Source organism: Myotis myotis, unplaced genomic scaffold, assembly GCF_014108235.1.
Source record: "Myotis myotis isolate mMyoMyo1 unplaced genomic scaffold, mMyoMyo1.p scaffold_m19_p_11, whole genome shotgun sequence".
In the NCBI taxonomy this organism is placed as follows: domain Eukaryota; kingdom Metazoa; phylum Chordata; class Mammalia; order Chiroptera; family Vespertilionidae; genus Myotis; species Myotis myotis.
The window spans coordinates 5,153,932-5,177,651 of NW_023416315.1; the positions used below are offsets into that span (position 1 = coordinate 5,153,932).

The following is a 23,720-nucleotide window of genomic DNA, read 5'->3' on the forward strand; positions in this document are numbered from 1 at the left end:
TGCTGGCTTTCAGGTGAGAGTCCCGGTGCCACAGCCCAGCACCTGCCTCTGAGGAAGGTCCTCCCTGTACCCCGATGCAGTGGAGCTTCCAGGGTGGCTGTGAGCTGGGCTGCTGCTGGGGAGAGAGGGTAGGGGAGTTGCACGTGTTGTTTTTGCATCAGCGGGTTTGGGAACTTGGAGGGTTTGGCTGGCACGGTGGTGGGAAGGCTCCAGCATTTCCTGTGGCCTGCAGTCTGGGTTCTGAGATAGGGAACTGGCCTGGGCTCCCGCTCCTCCACGGGGGATGTAAGCACCCCTCAGGGTGACAAGGCTTACAGGGGGAGGGAGCCCAAGGGAGAGGGGAGGGGGCTGGGAGGAGGGAAGCCTCAGCATTACAACAGCTGGAAAGGAATTTGAAAAGCAAATATCCAAACCCGGAACCAGGAGGGAATTGTGTGCCTGGGTCTGTGAGATAATGAACTTTCCATTTGAGATGCGACTCCCTCCTCGCAGAGGTCCAGGCAAAGCGGGGCTCTGGTCTCATCTTACTTTGGCCTCCGAGCGCCTCCCTTGCTGGTTCTGGCGATGGGAACAGTGTGCGGCTGCTGGAGGGAGCCCTGGACGTTTCCTGTGCGAGGGATTCTGGATTTTAAAAATGCATTTGTGGCCTGAGTGATTCCTCACCCTTAAAAGAACCTCAGGATTCGCTTTTAAGAGAAGAGTGATTCATTCCCTTGTCTGAGAGAGATTTATTCACGTACTGCTGGCCATGCCATCTGCTCAGGACCCGAGGTGCAGAGGTGAATAAGGTCTATCACCCGTGTCCCTGGGGAAATTGTAGAAACCTCTGGCAGAAGTTGAGCAGGTGCCCGGTAGGTGCACTGCAAACACTCAGGAAGGGGCAGCTGCTGCTAGCCAGGAGCCGTGGGGTCAGGGGTCCCTCCAGGAGCTGGCCCAGGAGACGGGCATTGACCTCTAGGAGAGGGAAAGACCGTCCAGGTAGAGGGCTCACCGTGACTGAAGGCAGGAGGCAGGGGAGGCTGTTGTGCCTGGAAGTGGCAGCAGCTAGGCGAGGAGAGAGGTAGCCAGCCTCAGTCTGGGAGCTCACTTTCCTCCCGGGGCTCACACACACCTGGAGAGTCCCCGGACCGGGCCCATCTGGGGCGGGCCGCCTCTAAGCAGTGCTACCAGCGGCCACTGCAGAAGCACTGCTGGTGATCTGAACGCCTATTTGCCACGTCTGACTCAGAGCCATTGCCCGTGTCTGTGGGGATGGGCGCAGGGATGCAGTTGGTGGGGAACGGTGCCCTGGAGATGCTCAGAGGCAGACTGGGCAAGGTTTATGTGCTCTACTCCCCGAGTCACCATGCGGAGATTGAAAGCAAGAGGGGAGACATGCAGATTCCAGCTATCACTGCTACAAATAGTCCATTTCTCTCGCTATTGATCTGCAGCCAGTTTGCACAGTAGAAGCTGCAGTTAATTGAATGTTTACTGCCCCATGTGAATTGGAAAGAGTTGCTCAAAAGAAGTGGGCTGCTTTCCTGGAGACGGTCCCACAGATGCAGGTGATAATAATTCAACACAGGCCTAAAGTCAAGCGTTTTCCCCGCCACTTTCCACTGCGCGTTTCTGGCCAAGGCTGTTTGGCAACAATTCTTTTTTCCTGAAAAACCAAGGAGGCAAGTGGTCTCAGTGCATCATTTCCCAAAGCGTATCCCATAAGAAACCAGTGCCACGGACGCATGGTGAGGGAGGTGTTTTCTGGACATGTACATGTGGGAAATATTGTACATTGCACATAAAGATTCCACCGTCTATGTATATTATATTAAAGGCCCGGGAAGTCCCATAGTAAAGGAACCTTTCAGAATGTAGAATAGTGATAAAAAACGTATTATGGAAGCTGACAGATGCAGACTTGATAGAGGAGGCACTTAGGCACCAGCAGAGCCTGAACGTGGGCCAGGTACGGAATGTCACCTGGGCGGAATGTCCTGGGTGTGTAGCAATGGGCAAAACTGGGAAAACAAGGATTATAGGCAACACCTTACCCCAGGGTGAGCTTTATCCCCTTAGCATGTTGCTAGTCATGCAGTTAGACCCTCTTAGAGTAGGAACAAGGGGCCAGAGAATAGCCTCCTACGACTCCCATACAAGCTGTCGCACTGCCACTCCCTTAAGCATTAAGGCCTCAGGACAAGGAGGTCCTGATCAGCATCAAATAATCTTAGGAACAAAGCCTCAGGTCTGTTGACCACAGAGACAGAGTTCTGGTCAAACTAGAGATAACATCTAGGTCTCAGCTGTGTTTCAGCTCCAGGCCCAGAAAAGCAGCAAAACCAGATGACATGACGCCATGGGTGACATCAGGACCAGATTCAGTGACCATGGACCCCTCCCCTAGCACCGACCAATTAGAGACCAGGACACCTGCAAAGCTTATGAATATTCTATTGAGGTCCTTCCCTGACGCCTCCCCTGACACCTCCCCTACGGTCCCTGCCTTTGGAAAACAGATAAAAGCTCTTAAGACGAGGGACCCAGCCTGCCAGCTCTGTCTGTCTCAGGAGCATCCCGGCGCCTTGCTCCTCGTCTTCCCTCAGGTGCGTTACCTTTTTCCTAAGCTCCACAGGCCCTTCTTTGCCTCTGGAACTTGTTTCCTGAGTTCATTCAGCCCTGCTGGCTCACTATTTTGACTTCTGTGATTTTCTAAATAAACTTCTTGTGCTGAGTTTGTTGTTCTGAATTCTTTCTTAGCCGAGCTGAAGGGCCGAGGTCTAACTCTCCCGTAACAGCCTGTCTGGCTGGGCTCCGCGTGTGACTGTAGCGTCGGGCAAGTTTCGGAATGTCTCTGCATCTCAGTTTCCTTGTCTGGAAGATGGCTTAGGAATGGGACCTGTTTCATAAGGTCACTGAAAGCACATAGTGGAGGGACTGGTTAGTCATTTTTAGGTAGTGTGCCTGCCATGCAGGGTTTTACAAGAGACTTGACTATTGTTGGTTTGCTTTTTGTTTTGCATTGCATTAATTAATATGTCAAAGAAGCAGTGTTGGGTGGGAAATGCCAGACTGAGAGGAGTGCCTGGAGGACCTGTGTGATTTCTGCTCCCAGTCCCAGGGAGGAAGGGCAGTCGGAGCCCCTGAGGGGAGGGCTCCATCAGAGCTGTGACCTGCAGGCACCTGAGCTGGAGAATTGGGGACCAAACTACGGCATCCACTGGGCTGCCAAGTGGAGCGTGTAACTGCAGTGCGTGTTTTGGGTGCCAGTCATGTCTTCAGGTAATGGCAAGTTTCTAACCCAGTCAACAGATGTGGGGGGTAGGGGTGGACCTATTCCTTGAGCTGAAAGCCATGAGGAAACAGCAAACACAGAAAGAGCTAGCTCTGTGCCCTTCTTCTACTTCAAAGGGCTCTATTCCCATTGGGGACCAGACAGTTCTCTGTTGTGGGGGTCATCCAGGGAATTGCGGGGTGTTGAGCAATATCTTTGGCCTCTACCCACTAGATCAGCGGTTCTCAACCTGTGGGTCGCGACCCCTTTGGCGGTCGAATGACCCTTTCACAGGGGTCGCCTAAGACCATCCTGCATATCAGATATTTACATTATGATTCATAACAGTATCAATATTACAGTTATGAAGTAGCAACGAAAATAATTTTATGATTGGTTCACAACATGAGGAACTGTATTTAAAGGGCCAGAAGGTTGAGAACCACTGCACTAGATGCTAGTAGCACCTCCCCCTTTGTGACAATCAAAATATCCCCAGATGACAGATGTTCCCTAGGGGGACAAAATCACTCCAGCAGTTTCCCTGCAGAATTCTTTTGTAAAGGAAATTTACGTTCATAAAGGACATTTTCATTTGAGAGTTGTCCCTTTTGTCCCCCAAACCAGGAAGAGAACTACTTCCCAGTCAGCTTTGTTCCCAAGAGTGCCTCGCTGTGCACAACAAACCTCACTAAGCACCCCTTTTGTCCTACATTTCCAAGTCACCTTTGGACAAAGTACACACCGCCAGAAGCCGCCCCCTGTTCCTTTGCTTAGCCTCTTCTTCACGCTTCATCACTGGTGAGATGACGCAGAAGCTCTGAATTCTAACCACCTCTTTGGATTACCGAGTTCCCTGCAGCTTTGAGCATGGCATGAGTAAATAAATGCTTTTTTTTCCTTTCCAGCTAACCTCTGTTCATTGAATTTGCAGCGTCCAGTTGCTGCACCTAAGAGGGTTGAGGAAGGTTTATTTCCTCCTTTGCACGGTGCACGGAGAGTAAAGGAAAGGCTGCCTGCAGCAGGTGTCAGGGCCCTTTCCCTGCCTCCCTCACCTGGATGCCAAGGGAAAATGTTCTCTATTTCTTTTTTCTATCAGGACCACTGAGCATGTAAATATGGGACTTGTGCTCCCTCCCCACCCTCCCCCTAATTGTTAGAAACCTCTTCTCTGTCACAAGTGGAATTTGATGGCCAGTGGGCCAGAGGCAGCTTTCCTGGGGAAGAAGGAAGGGACAGAGGAGCTGAAGCAAATGGTTTCTCCAGCTGCTCTTCCCCACTGGCCTGCCGTGTGGCCTCCACGGGCCATCTGTCAGGGCCTTCAGTGACGTCGTGGGCACATGGGTCACTGGGACAGGTGTGTTGGTTTTCCCATTGACAGCTCCCGCGGGGACATCCTCCCGCAGGCTTCTTTTCTTTTCTCTCAACAGGTTTTGCTTGTGTAATAGAAAGACCAGACATAGGACAATAGGGTTTACAGCCATTGTGGGGACCCAAAACTAACACTGTATGGAAATTTCAGAAAAATATACAGATCAGGTATTTGGGGATTTTATGAAGTCTGGGACCTAATCAAGCTGCTTGGAAAAACATGTAGCAATGTTACAGATCATTTTTTAAAATATATTTTTACTGAGTTCAGAGAGGAAGGGAAAGGGAGAGAGAGACAGAAACATAAATGATGAGGGAGAATCATTGATCTGCCACCTCCTGCAGGCCCCCCTCTGAGGATGGAGCCCACACCCCAGCATGTGCCCTGCCCGGGAATCACACTGTGACCTCCTGGTTCATAGGTCGGTGCTCAGCCCCTGAGCCACGCCGGGCTGTGATCTTTGAGAGACTGCAGGGAGGTGCGTTGCCAGCACATCCTGAGACATGGAGGACTTTGGGCACGAACAGTGTGCAGACACAGACGGATTTCTAGATGGGAATCAGGACAGGTTTCTCGCCGTTGTCTTGGAAACATAACCCAAAGCTAAGGAGACATTCAGCGAATGATAAAGAGAATTTCAACTTGCTGAGGGGTTACGAGTCACATCTAACGGACATGTAGAGTTTGGTAACTAACTCCCAAATAAAAAGTGCTTCTTCATCTCATTTTCACTCAGCTGTAAGCCATTTGACATGCATATGAAGGCTGTAGAATCTTTAAATTTAATTTTTTGTTAGTAGATTTGTTGGGGTAACATTGGTTAATAATATTATACAGATGTCAGGTATACAGCTTTATAACACACCATCTGTATTCTCTATTATGTGCTCTTGGAGAACCTTAATATTACAAACGGAATAAAGTAAATCAAACAGCAGACAAGCAGGCCATTGGACAATTCCACACCGATGCCTAGTTGCTTCCGGGACTGCATAGACAGTTCCCTTACAAGGCAGAATGGTTGGAATGGCTGCCAGCTGTGGAGACTTCCCATTCGTGGTTCTTAAGTTTTAGTTTGCATGAGACATGTTCTATCAGGCTGTGCACAGAGGTCATGGAGCTTATCTCTACGGGGCAGTTTTGACAATACCAGACGTGGTTTTGCTGCCAGGAGCTCTGATGAGATGTTGGTGGGGGAGAGGATGCATTCAGCTGACAACCCTGTGTGATGTGCCTGCCCGGCTGGTAGGATTGTGGTCCGGGTGTGCCTTCTGCTTACTGCGCTCAGGTGTGGCGGGGATAAGGTGACGGATCCACGCCTGCTGTGTCCAGGAGGCAAAGGACACTACCCTGGCTACGCCTGGCCAGGCACTGGGCCTGGTGTTCTTGATTCTCGGAGAGCCTGATGAGACCGTCTGTCTTGCGTCAAGCTCAGTTATGGGTGGCCTGATCGTTAGTAATCGGCCCGGCGGCCTTGGTAGCGCACCACTTCCCTGGAGGATGATTTTGCCGTCAGAGGACATTTGACCATAATGTCTGAGGACATCCCTGAGTGTTACGACCGAGAGGGGCTGTGGACGACTGTGGGTGGAGGCCAGGGATGCTGCTAACCACCCTACAGTGCACGGGGCGGCTCTACAACAAAGGACTGTGCCCCCAGATGCTCACTGGGCCAAGGGCGAGAGAGCCTGCGCTAGAAGCTTCCTTTCCTGCATTTCCTTGGAAGCAGCAGCGACTGTATCCAGAAGCCTGGAGAGCTAAGTGACCCCTCCTGGAAAGATGAGTTCAGGAGGGTAAAATGTGGGCTTCTGAGGATAGCGATGCGGGCCTGCATTATTCCTTCTGCAGCTGTGCGCCTGACTCCACCCCCGGGAGCCTGGGGCGCCCTGTCCTTGCTGGTTAGTCTGAGGGAAAGTGAAGAGGCCTAATTGCACTGGGTTCAGTGAGTTCCCAGGGGTGCCCCCCACCTGTCTGCGCTCAGTGGCTGTTGTCTGTGTACACAGCTCCCTCGCCTCCTCTTCTCCATGGAGACCCAGGGGGAGCCTCGTCATTGTGTTCTCACCTGCTCACCAGGTTTTGTTGGAACAGCTTGGGGAAATCAATACCAGCTCCAGGGGAGACAAGCACCCTGGCTTTTGATTCCTGGAAGGCTCGGTGACTCTTTCTGTGCAACCCTAGACTGTTTCGTGTGGAGTCGGGAGGAGGGTGCTCCCAACCCATTCTTCCTTCTATTCTTTATCCTCTTGCCCCTCCGGAGTGTGGGCTGTTTGTGTTGAATAGAGTTACCTGAGTCACACCGAGTCTGTTTTCACATTGGAGCCTGCTTTCTTCTTATTCTAGGGCGTGTAATTGAATCTGGGTCCGGAGTTGAATGGTGCCCTGCAGATATAATACCGTGTCCTTAGAATTCGCGAGTGAGTGAAACACTGTACAGGGCACAGGGGGAAGCCCCGCGCCCATCGCTTGCTTGTCTTAGCACCTGGCGGCTCCACAATTATTTAACCAGTCTGGTGGTGACTGGTCACTTGTTCCCAAGTTTTGGGAATTGCAACCAAAACCACAGGCATTGTTACGGTTTAGTTTATAATGATCCTTGAGGAAACATCTAGAAAAGTAAAATTACTCCATGAATCCAACATTTCAAGGCTCTGGGGCGGTTTGCTCACAGTCCCTCTGGAGAGTGGTACCAGTTTGTACCCTCAATGGATGTGTATGAACATGAGCTTTGTCTTGAAGTCACACCGAGGGATATGTTGGGAGTGTCCACGTGGTTGAGAGCCCCGTGCATGAACCTACCAAGTTATGCCCCAGCGACCATGAGCCTCATTGTTACTGTGGCCTTGGCTTACTGGGCTTTGGCGTCACCTGTTTCAGGAACACGCCAGACATGCTCCTGCCCCGGGGCCTTGGCACTTGCCGTCCCCGAGGCCTGTGCAAACCTGACGCTCACCTCCTGGCTTACCTCCCCCCTCTCAGAGGGCTTTCCTCACACCTGCCTTCTCAATGACGCTTCCCCTGGCTTCCCATTTAACATGGAACTACTGCCCCTTCCTCCCAAATGCACTCACACGCCTCAGCTTCTCCTCGCCTGCGCCATTTCTCTGCACGCCCCTCGGTGCCGTCTAACATCCAGATCCCCCGCATTGCGGACAGCACAGTGCAGGCTCAGTGAGTGGGTGCTGAGCGAGTAGATGGGCCCTCACTGGTCAGCACTGACGAGCCGCACAGTGGGCTTCCCTCGTCTTCTGGGCCAGAGGAGCCGCCGTGTCGTTTGGGTTCATTTCCTTTCCTTGTCAGCTCCAGGGAAGCGAGTGACTTACAGGACTGGTGCCGTTGCTGAGGCTGCCATAATCAGCTCTGTTGCTGTGGTCGCAGTGATGTCCACCGGTCCCCGAGAGAGGGCAAGGCCCATATGCACGCGGCTTTTGAATATTCACACTGAGACCTACTTCTAAAACCACAAGAACCCGCTAGGAAATGGGGCAGAGGACTTGGCCAGTTCACAGAGGAGTGGACTTGGGACTTGGCCGTTCATGTCCAGGCTCACTCACTGTGGTAGAAATACGGGTTGGAAGTGCACCGAGATCTGCTTTCTTCGCCGTGTCAGGTGTGCTAACGGCAGGCTGTTGGGGAGGCTGTGTTGGTAGGCAGCCTCATCCGTTGCTGAAGGCAGTGTGGACGGTACAGCTCCAAGGAGGCCCATTGGAAACAGCCATGAGAATTTGAAACTGCTTCTGCCCTCGGGCCCAGCAATTCCACTCCGCCCCACTTTGGGCAGGATGTATTCACATGTGTGCAGAGCGGTGGATGCGTAAGCTGACTGACCTGCCTCCTTTGTAACAGCCACAGGGAAGAATCACCCAGGGGCCCGGCAGAGGATGGGGTCATCAGATAGGTGGTCTTCATGCAAAGAACCAGGACGCATCTGTGAGAGAAGCAGGCGCAGTATTTGTGCGAATATAGAGAGATTTCGAAGAGATACAAAGTGAAAAGACCAGGGGAGAGAATGCTGCCTTCTGTATGCAGGGGGATGGGCGGAACATTTTTGCATTTGCCTTGTGTATGCGAAGATGTTCTAGAGCAGCGGTTTTCAACCTGTGGGTCGCGAACCCTTTGGCGGTCGAATGACCCTTTCACAGGGGTCACTCGCCTAAGACCATCCTGCATATCAGATATTTACATTACGATTCATAACAGTAGCAACATTACAGTTATGAAGTAGCAACAAAAATAATTTTATGGTTGGGTCACAACATGAGGAACTGTATTTAAAGGGCCAGAAGGTTGAGAACCACTGTTCTAGAGGAATACAGAAGAGACTAATGACACTGGATAATCGGAGGGAGGGATGGGGGTCTGAACTGAGACAGGGTGGGTGGTCCACTTCCAGAGGAGGGAGATTCTACATTGCATGTCATCACATACACACACACACATTCATGTGTTGAATCATGTGCATGTTTGACCTGTTCAAAAATATTAAGTTAGCCTGGCCGGCGTGGCTCAGTGGTTGAACATTGACCTAAGAACCAGTAAGTAGGTCATGGTTCAATTCCAGGCCAGGGCACAGGCCCAGGTTTCGGGCTCAATCCCCAGTGTGAGGCGTGCAAGGCAGCCAATCAATGATTCTCTCTCAGCATTGATGTTTCTGTCTCTCCCTCTCCCTTCCTTTCTGAAATCAATAAAAAAAAAATGATTATAAAATACTAAGTTAAAAGGTCACTCTATAGGAGATGGCTGGGCTGGGAGAGGATTCCCTGACCCCCTTGTATCAGCAGTGCCGCTCAATCAAATGAGGATCCAGGGTCCGCTCTGAACGGCCTGCATCTCCATCCCTCAGTCCCTCCGGGAAGGTGCCCTGGTGGGAGTGGGCCTTGGGGAGGGGGTGTGTTGCATGTGTGTGAACCTCAGGCCTGGTCCCTTCCCAGTGGCATCCTGGTTGCTATAGTGCAGCTCTGTTTGTGACACAGAAAACACTGTAGAGAAACACTGCTTCCTGACCTGACTTCCTGGGCAGTCTGTCCTTCCGGAGCTGTGAGCGCGGGCTTCTGTGGCTCTGGACGGAGCGAGACCAGCTCCCAGGACCCGGGGGTAAGGGGCGCCTGCTTTCCCGTCCAGAGTCACAAAGCTGTCCTCCCCGGGGCCATGTCCCCGGCAGCTGGACTCTAGGGCATTGGCACCTTCTCCTCCTCTGTCTTGCCTCCTCCGAGCAGCCAGGGGTGCAGTTGGCAGCTGTGTCTTCTGTCCCTGAGCCGTTACTTGTACCTCAACCACCAGTGAAAACAGGAAGTGATGAAGCAGGCCCGCCTCGCGTGTGCTCTGAGCGACCTTCTTTCTCTTTGTCATTCCTCACCAGGGATAGACACGTGTGGCCGTCCGCACCGCGGGAGCCCGGGGCACCAGCGTGGGACGTGGCTTCACCATGCCTCCCCCTGCGGACATCGTCAAGGTGGCCATCGAGTGGCCGGGCGCCTACCCCAAGCTCATGGAAATTGACCAGGTTGGTAATGCGCGGAGCGGTGTGGGGTTGTTCTCGGTGTCCCTTTGGTTCTGGAATTTTCGCAGACATTGATGGCTCTTTCCCCCTGGCCTCTCCCTGGCTGTGCTGAGTCTGTGCAGTAATAGTTGCAGTGTAGTTGGTTTCTGTCCCACACACAAGGGCGATGCATGGCTGCTTCACTCGCCCAGCATCTGCGTGGACGGTGTCAATACAGGGCTTGTGGCCGACCAGCGTGGCTCCGTGGTTGAGCATCAACCTATGACCAGGAGGTTAAGATTCGATTCCCGGTCAGAGCACATGCCCGGTTGTGGGCTCCATCCTCAGCGTGGGGTGTGCCGGAGGCAGCCGATCAATGATTCTCTCTCATCATTGATGTTTCTATCTCTCTCTCCCTCTCCCTTCCTCTCTGAAATCAATAAAAAAATATTTACTAAAAATAAATTCCAGTTCATGTGTCTGAGGCTGTGACAAGGATCAGGGACAGTGGCCTGCAGGCTCCAGGCCAGCACACAGCACGGGCTGCCCCAGCCTGCCTGGCGGGGACTCACGGACACGTGCAGACCATTTCATCACGGGCAGCACAGAGCTTAATTTTTTGAATCCTGTTTCTCTTCGAATTTGGCCGGAGCAGCCAAGTGCATTGAGTAAGGGCTTGCTAATGAGATGAGTGTCACGGGGCTCAGTCTTGGATCCCAGACAATTGTAATTTTGAGATTAGTGTAAACTGCACTGTGAGTCTAGTATATTGCCTGGCAGGTGACAAATACTCAGTAAATGTTGGCGGAATGAAAACCACATCATGGTGACTTAAAAGGTGATTTTACCCAGGAAGGCCTCCCTGGCTTGGATCTGGGCAGCTCCTGGGAGTCGCTGGCACTTGCTGTTTTAGTTCAGGTTCTCTCAGGAGGGTTACCTTGCCCCCCCCGAGCAAGTGATTTAAAGAAAAAGGGGCTGAACCTTAACACGCAGTGAAGGGTTTCATAGAGCAAATAACACAGGACTCCAGACGGCTTCCGGCCTTTGCAGAGTCAGGGTGCCATGGCAACTCCACTTCTTATTTATTATGTTCTTGATATTATTTTATGATTATAATCTGTACTGATTTTTTTTTTCCTGGTCAGATTTTATTATCTGGTTGAAGGTTATATAACATTGTGTGGATCTAAATAACTGATTAAAATAAGTTCTACACAACAAGTCAGAATCAGTGGAGCTTGAGTGTGAATGTAAGACAAGGTCGATGTGTAGGGTTGTTGTCATCCAGCCAGCACACCACTGTCATCATAGCTGCTCCCGGAGGTGGTTCTGTGGGACTCTGGAAGCAGCCCACTCGGGTTGAGAAGCCCGCCCAGCCGTTTTCTATTCATTTGTGCCAAACAGCTGTTTGCCCTTTTCACATGCTGCTTGAGAGGGTCACCAGCTGGATTTCCCTTTACGCTGCGTCTGGGACTGCTTGGTGCAGACTCAGTGCAGTCAGGAGGAGGTGTGGCCACACCAGACAGAACAGCGCTTCCGTGAGATGGAAGCTGGCTCCTGGGCTGGCGTGATGCTCCGGTGTCAGGGGCCCAGGTGCCTTCTGTCTTGTTGCTCTGCCGTCTCTGTGGGGCTGAGCACCAGTTGCCCGGGCGTCACCTGGGAGCTCATTAGACATGAGAATGGGGGAGCCCACCTCAGATCTTCTGACACAGGACCTGCATTTTCACAAGACCCCCATCTGGTAGTGCAGAGCTGCACACCTGGTGCCCGAGGCTGATTTCTCAGGAGAACCACCTGGGGGTCACCTAGTGACCTGAGATTCAAGTCAGATTCCTTAACTGGCCTCACGGAGCTTCCACCTGGGGTTACCACCTGGGGTAAATGATTTCCTCTGGAATCTGCCACGGCTGGAGCGGTTGGGAGCGTCTGCTTTAAGACAGCAACTCCTGCTGAACACTCGTGGCTCCCGTGGAGGCGGTGTCCTGCCCCTGCTGTGGGATCTGGCCTTTGCTGTGTATTAATAATTAAAAAATATATTTAAAAATATTTGGGGCACAGCCAGTGTGTCTCAAAGGTTGAGCGTTGACCTATGAACGAGAAGGTCATGGTTCAAGATTCCCAGTCAGGGCAAGTGGTGCTTGGGTTGGGGGGCGTCCAGAAGGCAGCTGATCAATGATTCTCTCTCATCATTGATGTTTCTCTCTCTCTCTCCCTCTCCCTTCCTCTCTGAAATCAATAAAAATATATTTACAAAATAATATATTTTAGAACAGTTTTAGGTTCACAGAAAAATCACGGCAGCTCAGGGCCCAGCCTGGCTGCTGGTCATCTCCCTGTTTGATGGACGTACTTGTCCCCGTGGAAGCTTTCAGCTGCCTAGAGAGCACAAGCCAGTGCTGGCGAAGCTCTCCAGGGTGAACCTGAAAGGGGGTCGGGAGGCTGCCGACTGTGGGAAGCTGTTTCATGCGGAGGAGAGGTCGTTAGACTTGTTATTTATGGCCCCGAGTGCGGAAACTCCATGCTCTCCACACAAGGAAATAGATCTGGCCTCTCTCAGGGAAGGCGGGTCTGGGCCATCTGGGCAGGAGAGGGTCCTGGCCGTCATTTCAATACAATGCACACCTGGGCCAGGTGGCCAGGCAGAGGGTCAGGCCCCGGGGCTGATGGGAAGGTGCATGGCTTCCATCTGAGCCCTTCAATCCTCCTCTGGTGGCTGCCAGGCTTTCCTAGGCGGCTGCGGCCACAGCAGCTGGGATGGAGCTGTTTTCACTGGGGAAGCTGTGAGGAAAGATTCTGGTTGAGGAAAGTCGACCACAATTTTTTAAAAAATCACGAATGAGCCTCGAGCTTCCTAGTGACCTGAGATTCAAGTCAGATTCCTTAACTGGCCTCACGGAGCTTCCACGATCCCCGTGCATCAGCCCCAGTTCACGTTGCCCGCGGGACCTCGTGCACCTCTCACAAGCTCAGGTGTTTGGTAGAAGCTGCGCCTTTACAGGTGCGTCCCTGCGGCTTTACACGCATTAAAAACCCCTTGAGGCTTTGTTAACTAACAGCGAGCCTGCTGGGCTGCCTCCGCCTTATCAGCGCTCCACGCCTCTCACTCCCGCTCGGGTAAGCACATGGGGGGCGGGGTGGGGGGTAGAGCTGCCTTTGAACTCAAACCCTTTGTGATCACGTTATAATATAGCCATTTCTCCATCCTTCTTATTTCTTAACCATTCCTTGGCTGGTAGCTTTGATTTACATTTAATATGACCTGTGGGCGTGGATCCTAAGCCCGGTGGTCAGCCTGTGTCTTACACACACTGTGTCTGGGGTCCATCGTATTGACCTCAGTTTCTGGCTTCCATAGTGAACAGTAAAGATAAGAATGGAACTTCGGTGTCCGCCCTTCTCTGGGCAGAAACATTCCACGGCCCCCTGCCTGGTAGGGTTGGGGATCTCATTTCCCTGGAAGAAACACAGCTGCCTGTGCTTTTGGGCAAGTGTGTCCCAAACCTGAGGTTTTCCCTTGACCGTCCTGCTTGTGTCGTATATTTAAGACACGATTCAAGCTGCATGGATTTCATGTACCCAAGGCCTTTTGAAAGTTTATTGATTGCACAAAGCATAGTTAAGTGTTTGTGCTGGACATCGGAATTTGGCATTCTGTATATAATAATGGTCCTAGTAGCAGTAATAACAGCAGGTGCCATCTGCCCAGCACATGCCGTGTGCCAGGCAGCAGGTGAAGTGCGGTGTGGAGTGGTTTATCTCTGTAGCACAGCCCAGTGAGGCGGGCTTTAGACTTTCCCGTTTATAATCGTCGGAGGCTCCTTCACTTGCCTGAGATCACACAGCTAGGAAACTCCCAGTTCGAAGCCAGCACGTAGGACACTAAAACCCAGGCAGTTTCTACTAAATCATAAATCTGGTTGGTAATTCTTTCTTAAATTTATTTCTTTTCAGCTTTATTGAGATATAATTGACCTAAAATGGAAAGATATTTAAAGTGAATACCCTGATGATGTGATGTATGTCTCCATCGGGAAAGGATTTCCCCAGTTGAGTTAATTAATACATCCCCCACTTCACGGTTATGGTTTCTTCCCCCTCCCACCCCTTTGTGTGAGAACATTTAAATTCTATGCTCTTAGCACATTCCAGTTATGCGGTACAGCACATCAGCGGGAGTGACCCTGTGTTCCACGAGAGCCTTACTCACCGTGTAGCTGAAGGTGTGTGCCCTTTTACTGACCTCTGCCTATTCCCGCACCAGCCCCCCACCCCCGGCAGCCCCTCTTCCACTGTTTCTGTGAGTTTGACTTGATTTTAGATTCCACCTGTGAGTGATTCCAGGTAGCGTTTGCGTTTCTCTGACTTACTTAACGAGTTCGGTAGTTCTCTTTGTGTCTCCCCATCTCTCACGCTTCTGCGGGTTGGCTCCTGCCATTCACCTTTGAGCAGACGCCCAGCGTCGCCACAAGGCCTGCTCCAGCCACTAGCCATGTGACTTCCAAGGACACGTGTCACGGAAGCAAAGAACAATTAGAGAAAATGTGGCCAGTGGTCTGGGTTACCACCCAAGGAGCCTACCTGGAGGGAGAGAGAGCATCGAAGGCTGGTTGCTGGGAGGGGCCGTCTGGCCCGGGGCCCAGGAGCATGGACGTTGGGTGGACTGATTTGGACTGGGAATCTGGGCTGCTACTTAAGTGCTGTGTGAGTGGGGACAGCCTCCTGCTCCGTGAGGAGAATTGGCAACACGCACACATGCTTTCTGGCATCTGGGCCTTCAGTGAGATAATCACTCAGCACTCCGCTTAGCGATGCTAACCATTAGGAGCCAATTATGGTTTCTTCCGAGTGGCACACACAATAGAACATGCTGCTTAGGTTTCCAGCAAGACTGGAACCAATAATGTAAGCATCCTCTCCAATGCATTGAGGCCAACTCTTAGGAGAATGAAAACCCGTCATTCCCCAAACATCTCAATAATGAGCGCCTGGTCAATGGAAATGACCTGAGCTCCACGGAAAGAGTTTTGAATTCAGACCTTTAAGATAACATAACACATACATGAAGAAGGTGCTTAGTGCCCTTGGACCCTCCATGTAGCAGTGGTGCAGACTGTCCGTATAAAGGCTCCATCGCATCAAGCGGGTGAGACTGCATCTCTGGAGAGCGAGGTTCCAGCCTTGCGCTGCAGAGGTGAAAAGGCACGGATTTTCCTGGCCTCTCCTTCCCCGAGAGGTCGGATACATCGGCTGTGGCAGCCTCAGCGCTATTGACTGTTGGGCCCAGATAATTCTTAGTTGCGGGGTCTGCCCTGTGCATTGTAGGATTTGAGCAGTGTCCTGGCCTCCACCCACTGATGCTGGCAGCATTTCCTCCCCTAGTTGCGACAACCCAAAATGTCTGCAGATATGGCCGAAGGTCCCCTGCAGGGGACAGGTTCCCCCTGTTGGACTAAATCAGTGGCTCCCGCTTGCTTCTGCATCAGAATCACCTGTGAAATGTATGGAATGGGCAGAGAGGAGTATTTGGAGGTGCATTTTGGGGCACAGGGATGCCTGTTCCTATCAAGTCCCTTGCTGGGGATGCTGTTGCACCTGGACCCAGATTTGGAAGTCATGATTGTGACGCCCTATCAACCTCCATCTGCTGGTGACACCTGACACCCACAGTAAGTTTCAGTGGGTGCCCCAGATGTCACGTGGTCCTAATAATTGCCCCTCTTGCTACTTTCCAGAGGGCACAAACACAGCGCCGGCAAGAGCTCCTTTCATAAAAAGGTGTTAGGCAGAAAGGTGAGCCTGTTGCTGTCTGTGCTGTCATTACAAGGTCGTGTGATGCTGGGACAGGAGTAGCCAACCCTCATCTGATGTTTGCATCTGTTATATTGGGTAACAGCTATTTCTTAAACTTCCTCTAAAATAAAGTGACTGGGCTACTTCCCCTTCCAGTTTTAACTCGCTCTCGCTCTCTCTGTGCGATGGGCCCTGTATAATCTCATGACATCCTAACGGTGGCCTTGCTTTGGAAGAGAAAGACTGGAAACATATCTCTCCCCTTGCCCGAGAGCTCGGTTTAATTCAGCAAGAACAAACTCTAGCCTCCGCTTTCCCTCCTGAAAATGGATGGAGAGTTTTGATTTGCTTTCCAGGCAGGTGGGGATGCTGTTCCCTTCCCTCTACTTCCTTGCCTAGTTCTCCTACGAGGAGCACATTGGGAAACTCAGGACAGAGCCTTCCCCCAACTGTGTTTTCTTCAGATCTGCTGACTAAGGCATCTCATGTTGCTAGAACATTTTGTACATGTCACCCTTTGGACTTCATTTGTGTGTTGGTCAGCTGGCCATTTGTGGCAGGGCATGGAAATGCCTAGATTTTAGCATGCAGAAGGATTCTGGTTCCCCGGAGAAAGGCTTGTATGTTATCTCTGGAGATATGTAGACCTGCACGATATGCCCAGAACTTAGAGGAAATGTGAGAAGCCTCAGGGAAATAAAATGTGTGCTTTTCTGTTTTCCTTTTTCTAGATTTCCAGCAAATGGATTTGTGAGTCCTCTAAGTCAATGGCACCAATATTGTGCTTGACAGCTCCCCCCATCCCCCTAATCTCACATAGCCCTTCAAATAGCAAATCCTGTAGAGCAGTGGTTCTCAACCTTCCTGATGCCGCGACCCTTTAATACAGTTCTTCATGTGGTGACCCCCAACCATAAAATTTATTTTCATTGCTACTTCATAACTGTAATTTTGCCACTGTTATGAATCGTAATGTAAATATCTGATATGCAGGATGTATTTTCGTTGTTCGTGACCCACAGGTTGAGAACCGCTGCTGTAGAGCCTACTTCCTAAATGGCTTTTGATTCTGTTCACCTTTCCCCATCCTCGGCCACTGCTGTAGCTACTGCCGCGAGGAGACCAGTAGCAGCTCAGTGGCCTCCCGTGCACCCTCCAGGCTAAAGCATTCTGCAGTGGCTCTCCCGCCGCACTTAGGATAAAATCCTTGTGGCTACTATGGTCCTGCTCTCCTCAGCCCTAGACAACATCACCAGCCTTGCTTAAAGTCCCTGGGGTTTTCCACCAGCGCCTCTATCTGGGATCTCTCTCACCTTTTATGAAAGCACACTTCTCAGAGCCTTCAAAAATGCCATTCTGAATTGGAAAATTTCCCCCCTCATTTGCCTTCCTATTCATTTCCATCCCTCCTTAGAGAGGGTCTTTGCTGGCTCCTCAGACTAGCTGCATTGTAGCATCCATACTTACTCACTATATGATGTTCTGCATGGAACAAGTGCCTGGAATAGGGCCTGGTACATGGTGAGTTCATAATAAATGCTGGGCAAAGGAAACAGGTGATATTTATACTTTTTCTGTCTAATGATACCGATAATTAAATATAATTATGAAAGGGAGCAGCCCTGGTGAGAAGAACATCCCTTCCCTTATTCCTACCATGCATTTAAATAGTGGGGCCTTGACTTACGAGTGTCCCGACTAACGAGTTTTTTGAGATACCAGCTGTCTCTCGGTGGATTTTTTGCATTGAGTTGACAGAGTAATTTGGGTTAATGAGCTCCTTAACGAGCTCGGTTTCGGAACGAATTAAACTCGTAAGTCAAGGCCCCACTGTACGTACACTATTACTTACATTTCATGGATTGACATTATAAAGGTCTAATTTCATCCTTCCATCAGAGACATCTATAGTCAAAAGACAACCAAAAGACTTTGAGAGAAGTGCTGTCACGTTTCAAGGTACTTATAGATGTATCATTAATTACCGTGGGACAAGTTTGTGGTGACCTATTGGGATTCACCAACCTCATCACCATCCGGTGCTCATAATTTCCGGCTGTCACTTCTTTCTTGACCTCCTGACCCATATAAACAACTACCCATCTTCCTATTCGTCTTGCCCATCTAGATGTCCCTTGCGACTCAAACTCAACATATTCAAACACCCCTCATTATCCTTCCTCCCCTAAACCTGTTCGGTTTTGCTTCTCTTCATGCTTTCGTTGTCTAGGTACCATATGTGAATGCACACTCAGTTTGCTGAAGCTGAATCTATATGTCTTCCTAGACTCTTCTCACTTCCTCAGTTTTTTTAATCCAATCAGTTATCTCATAAAACTTGTCTACATCTGGTCTCTCATATCACATCTGCTGCTGCTCTAGCTGGCCCTCTTCTCTCTAGAGCAGTGGTTCTCAACCTTGGCTGCACATTAGAATCACCTGGGAATCTTTTTAAAATCCTAATTTCTGGGCCTCATCCTCTGGAAATTCTGTTTCTTTGTTACTAATGTTGTGGCCCCACCCCATAACAAAGAAACAGAATTTCCGGAGGATGAGGCCCAGAAATCAGGATTTTAAAAAGATTCCCAGGTGATTCTAATGTGCAGCCAAGGTTGGGAACCACTGCTCTAGAGGAACACAGAGAGCAAGGGAGGACCTAAAAATGAGAGATCCTCACAGGGAGAACTTGAAAAGAGTGAGAGTAATATCTATACATACAAGAGATTATGAGCACAAAGTAGGTGGCTATAAGTTAAGAACAGACGGATATGAAAAAGAACCAATTAGAAACCTTATAAGTGAAAAGTATATATACAGTAAAGCAAAACATAAAAATAAAAATAATACAGAAAAGTAAAAACAAACACATAACTCTAGAATGGATTTGGCTAAAGAGAGAATCTATAATTTAGGGGATGGAAATGAGAAATTTATCCAGAACACAGCCCCCAAAATAAAGGAATGAAAAGCTATGAGTGTGGCATTGTATTTTCAGAGAATGACAGTTTGAGGATTGTTTTGTGAGAGGTAAAATCAAGAGAGATGAGTTGGATAGCTATTGCTGTAGCCTAGGCAAGAAGTGATCATGTCATGGCCCAGGGCAGTGATAGGGGAAATAGAAAGAAGTGAGACACATGTCTCATCAAGACATATGTGAAGATTAAATTGACAGGAAATTGATGATTGATTATATGTAGGGTGATAAGGGAAGGTAAAATGTTAAAGATGATTCTAAGATTTCTTGTATGAACATCTGGGCAAAGGGTGGTGACAGCTACCAAGATAGAAAAAAAATAGTGGAGGAATATTTAGGTGGACTCAAATTCTTCATGGAAACCTTACAAATGGGTTCAAGAAAATAAGCAGTTATCAATATGGTTAGACCTCCTATAGATTTTTAAAAAATGTTTTTATTGATTTCAAAGAGGAAAGGAGAGGGAGAGAGAGAGAGAAACATCAATGATGAGAAAGAATCATTAATCAGCTGCCTCCTGCATGCCCCACACTGGGGATGGAGCCCGAATCCTGGGTATATGCCCTGAGCGGGAATTAAACCGGGACCTCGTGGTTCATAGGTCGATGCTCGACCACTGAGCCACCGCAGCCAGGCTCCTTTTGATTTTTCTTCGGGTTTTGGTACACTGGCCAGTGTGTCCACTTACGTGGTCTCCATCCACACTTAATTATGTCACTTTGCTGCTTAAAAACCTGATGGGTCCAGATCATCAAGAGTTGTCTGTAGGATTTAGACATTTTTGCCTCTAGCTTGCCCTTTTAGAGACATCTCTCTCACATATGCCATTGTCAACTCCTCCACACGAACGTGGACATCCATTTAGCCATGCCATTGCACTTGCTGAGCCTCCCACCAGAAGTGCCCTAAGCTATCCAAATAGCATCTATTTTTAATTGCTTCTCTGTGTCCACAGGCAGAATAAAGAAGGTTCAGAGAGCCAACTCTGAGATGGACTTGGCAGGCCTGGAGCACACACAAGAAGGGTGGGGACCATTAATGTTGGTTACAAGTCTATTTCCTGGCAAACTAGAAGATGATGAATACAAGTTAAAAATTGGGAAAGAGAGTTTTGGGGTAAGATTTAAGTTTAACTTGTACACACACAAGTTAAAATTACTCGAGACAGAAGGGAAATGCCGAGAAGTTAGGGCGGGGGGTGTTGATTTTGAGCATCGAAAGTGAGGAGGAGGAGACAGAATTCTTCCATTGGGCAGTTTCAGTGCTGACTTAGCATTTCATCATAATTTGTGTGGATAACACATGAGCAGGATCCACTACTAGTCTCAGGCTGGTGCTGGAACACTGAGCTTTAAATAACTATCAAAAAATCACTTTGTGCTAGCACCAAGATACCCAGAATTCCAGCGTCCTTCCCTCCAGCTTTTATCTCTGGGCACTTGGGCTTGTTGTTCCTGGTTGCCAGCATATGGAGCTGAGGCTGGGTCAAAGAGGAAAGGTCTGGGATTATACAGGTCTGGGTTCAAATTCTGGCTTCCTCACATGTGTATGAGGCTTTGAGCAAGTTACTTGACGTCTTGAGATCTTCATACAGTTTTCTCATTTGTAAAGTACACTGGGAAATGGCTCTCTGGTAGTCAGTCAATGACTAGTTGCTATTACTATTATTACCCAAAGAGCTGGCCAAGTGAAATAGGTAATAAGAGTCTGAGTTGATGACATGTCAAAGGTAGGGGAGTTTTGAGAAAGTGTTTGAGGTTGTGGCCATTGCTTACATATTCTGACTCTTCCGGAAGAGCCTGTTTTTCATTCTTCAAGGCTGGGGTTCAGGCTCAGGTTGCCATTGTCACACTCGTGGGATAGGTATTTGAGACTTGGAAGCCCATGTCCCTTCACTACTTGCTGAAAGTTATCTCAGCACATCCATTACATTGAAGAAAGAAGGATGAATTGGCATTAATGCATCCATCACAGTCAGGTAAACCAGCTCCATGGCTAAGAGAGACAAGAAGCATAAGGGGAAAAATGAAATAAAAAATGTGAACTCACTTCTTAATGCTCCCTTGGCCAGCAGTTCCTCTCAGCATTCTTTTGATTGCTGCACTACATCCAATCTCAGCTTCTTTGCAGTTAATAAACCATCATAATCTTGTGTTTAAATTGAATCTGAACCCTAATTTGCCTTCAGAGCTTATCTGGCTTTCTCATATCTACTCACCTGCTCTGATAATCGCCTATCTATCAGAGTCTACAGTCCACAATCACTTGTTTGTCCTACTCAGCCGGTCTGACATTTTATTTTTAAATCTCTCTCTCTCTCTCTCTCTCTCTCTCTCTCTCTCTCTCTCTCTCTCTCTCTCTCTCTCTCTCTCTCACACACACCCACACACACACACACACACAGTTAACCTTCCACATATGAGCTAGAGGCAAATAACTAACAAGACTATTTCCCTTGAGTGAAGGGAAGAGGCCCATAAGATCTGAATTCATTCACAGTGTGAGTCACTCATTTCTCCATGGAAAAGGACACTGCCTGCAGGGGTGGGGTGGGGTGGGGTGGGGTGGAGGAAAATGGCATGTCAGCTGGTCTCGAGTCATCTGGGAGCGCTTCCTGGCAAAGACTGACATCAGGAAGGTGGAGAGGGATAAGGAATGAGGAAATTGGTGGCAGTAGCTACCCAAGATATTGACATTTCCGGGAAAATTTTGTTACTTATGTCCCTGAAAACATTGATCTTGAAATAGTCAAGGACTAGGAAGAAGAACACAAAAGATATTTGATATTAGTGTTTTTTCATATGTTGTCTATCTCTATAATTTTGACATTTTCTAAAATTGCACTTTTTCTTCAGTTGAATGGAAATACCATTTTTTTTCTGAGTAGAAGTATATCTGATACCTAAAAGAGAAAGGTGTGTCTAGTTGTCTTTAATCCACTAATATGGCAATTTTCAACCTTTTTCATCTCGGGGCACACATAAATTAATTGCTAAAATTCTGCAGCACATCAAAAAATATATTTTTTGCCAATCTGACCAAAAAATAGGTATAATTTTGGTTCCTTCACACCAGATGGCTATTGTTGTGTTGGCGTGTTGTCATATTTTTATTTGACAGTCTAAGGGAAAAGAGGCCCATGCCCTTGACTGAGGAGTCAGATGTTGCATGTTTAAAAATTCCTGCAGCACACCAGTTGAAAATCACTGCACTAACACACGAGACTGCTAATTATTTATGTCTTTTTCTTTTACACAGTCCAGTAATTCTTATGACACAAAGATTGTGCTTGATCTTGCTAAAATCTAGTATTTCATTAGTTTGATGAAGCTGAAACATGTCATTTTTAGTAAACCATTTTGGCATGAATCATCATTTGTCAAGAAAAAGGTGGCATAGCCTGTCATCTTTCAATTTTTAAAATTATCGTGATCCTTGGTGTTCCAGCTTGGGCGACGTAGTTGAGCCCCTTTGTCATTTGTGACAGTCACTGAAATCCTGCGTCAGTGATTCACTGTGGAACTGTTGTCAGCCTACTTCTTTCCAAGAACCAGCGAAATTTGCCTCAGGAAAGTGTGGTTTTGTCATTATCTTTCGGATTACTCAGGCCTCTATTAGAAAAACAGAGTATGCGTACACAGTTCTCAGACGCATCAGGTTCCTCCATCTAAAGGGATGTGGCTCGGAAGCATGGGAAGTAGTCAGAGGGCTCCTCGGAGGAAGAATGGAACCGGCATAAGATGACTGGTGTCACTGACACGATGTCTGGAGACGCCGGCAGGGACCAGGTGGACGTCATACATTCAAGTTGCTCTCAGCCACATTCTGGACTAAATCGTAGTGAACATTCATCTCCCTTCTCAGAGGTGTCCTGACGCGTGGAAACCAGTTTCTTTCTCTCTGGGGCAACGTTTCTCACAACTGCTGTCCACAATATGTTCAGTGAATTCCCATCTGTAAAAGCAGATGAAATCCCAGTGCTGTGCTGCGCCCCTCAGAGTCAGGACCAGAGAAAGCCTTTTTATTGTCTAGGACCAGAAGCTTGAAGTCCCTGTGGAAACAGTTTTGCAGCGAAAGGCTGAGCGATGCTGGTCTGTGGAGGGCAGGTGCGTGGAGGGCATCTGGGGGCATCTGCCCTCCTCTGGCTGTGCTCCTTCTTTAGCCCCTTCCTGAGCTTTGGTGGCAGGTGGGGAGAGACCAGGAGAGAGGGAAAGAAGCTAGAAGTCTGAAAAGAGAAGATGTGTTCTTAAACATTATTCATTAATTGTTTGCCTTGCGGGCGCCTAGCAGCCACTCACCTGGCCGGTGGCAGAGGTATCTCAGTGGCAGTCTCTGCTCCGAAGCAAGTATAATCCAGTTGTCAAAAGAAAGGAAAATGAACCCAGCCCATGTGGCTGTTGTTGAGCGTTGGCCCAAGAACCAAGAAGTCATGGTTCAATTCCCGGTCAGGGCACATGCCCAGATTGTGGGCTCGATCCCCCATAGGGGGCGTGCAAGAGGCAGCCAATCACTGTTTCTATTTCTTTATCCCTCTCCTTTCCTTTCTCTAACATCAATAAAAATATATTTTATAAAAAAAGAAAGGAAAGTGAGTTGGAGAATAAAAAACAGGATGTGACAAGTGCCAAAGGCAGCACAGAGGGCTGGAGTCATTCAAGCAAAAAGGAGGAATTGGATATTTATTCACTTATTTCATGTTTTCAACCAACTTTTGAAAAATATACCTGCAAGGTATGCACCAGGTATTACCGGTGCATAGGCAAGCTCTGTCCAGTGCGCTGCTGTGCACCAGCTTCCATCCCAGGGTCTGGCACACGTCATCCCGATCTTCACGACAGTGTGCGCGACACGGCCT

At 49.0% G+C, this 23,720-nt stretch overlaps 1 protein-coding gene across 3 annotated transcripts in view; it reads left to right on the top strand.

Moving 5' to 3' along the window:
* ELMO1 (engulfment and cell motility 1) overlaps nucleotides 1–23,720 on the top strand; it is a 392,098-nt gene that overhangs the window by 64,975 nt on the left and 303,403 nt on the right. For all 3 annotated transcript variants that reach the window (XM_036327308.1, XM_036327309.1, XM_036327310.1), the window contains exon 2: nucleotides 9,982–10,125. In XM_036327308.1, coding sequence (XP_036183201.1) covers nucleotides 10,048–10,125 — 78 coding nt within the window. In that variant the 5' untranslated portion in view covers nucleotides 9,982–10,047. The remainder of the gene's footprint in view (nucleotides 1–9,981; nucleotides 10,126–23,720) is intronic.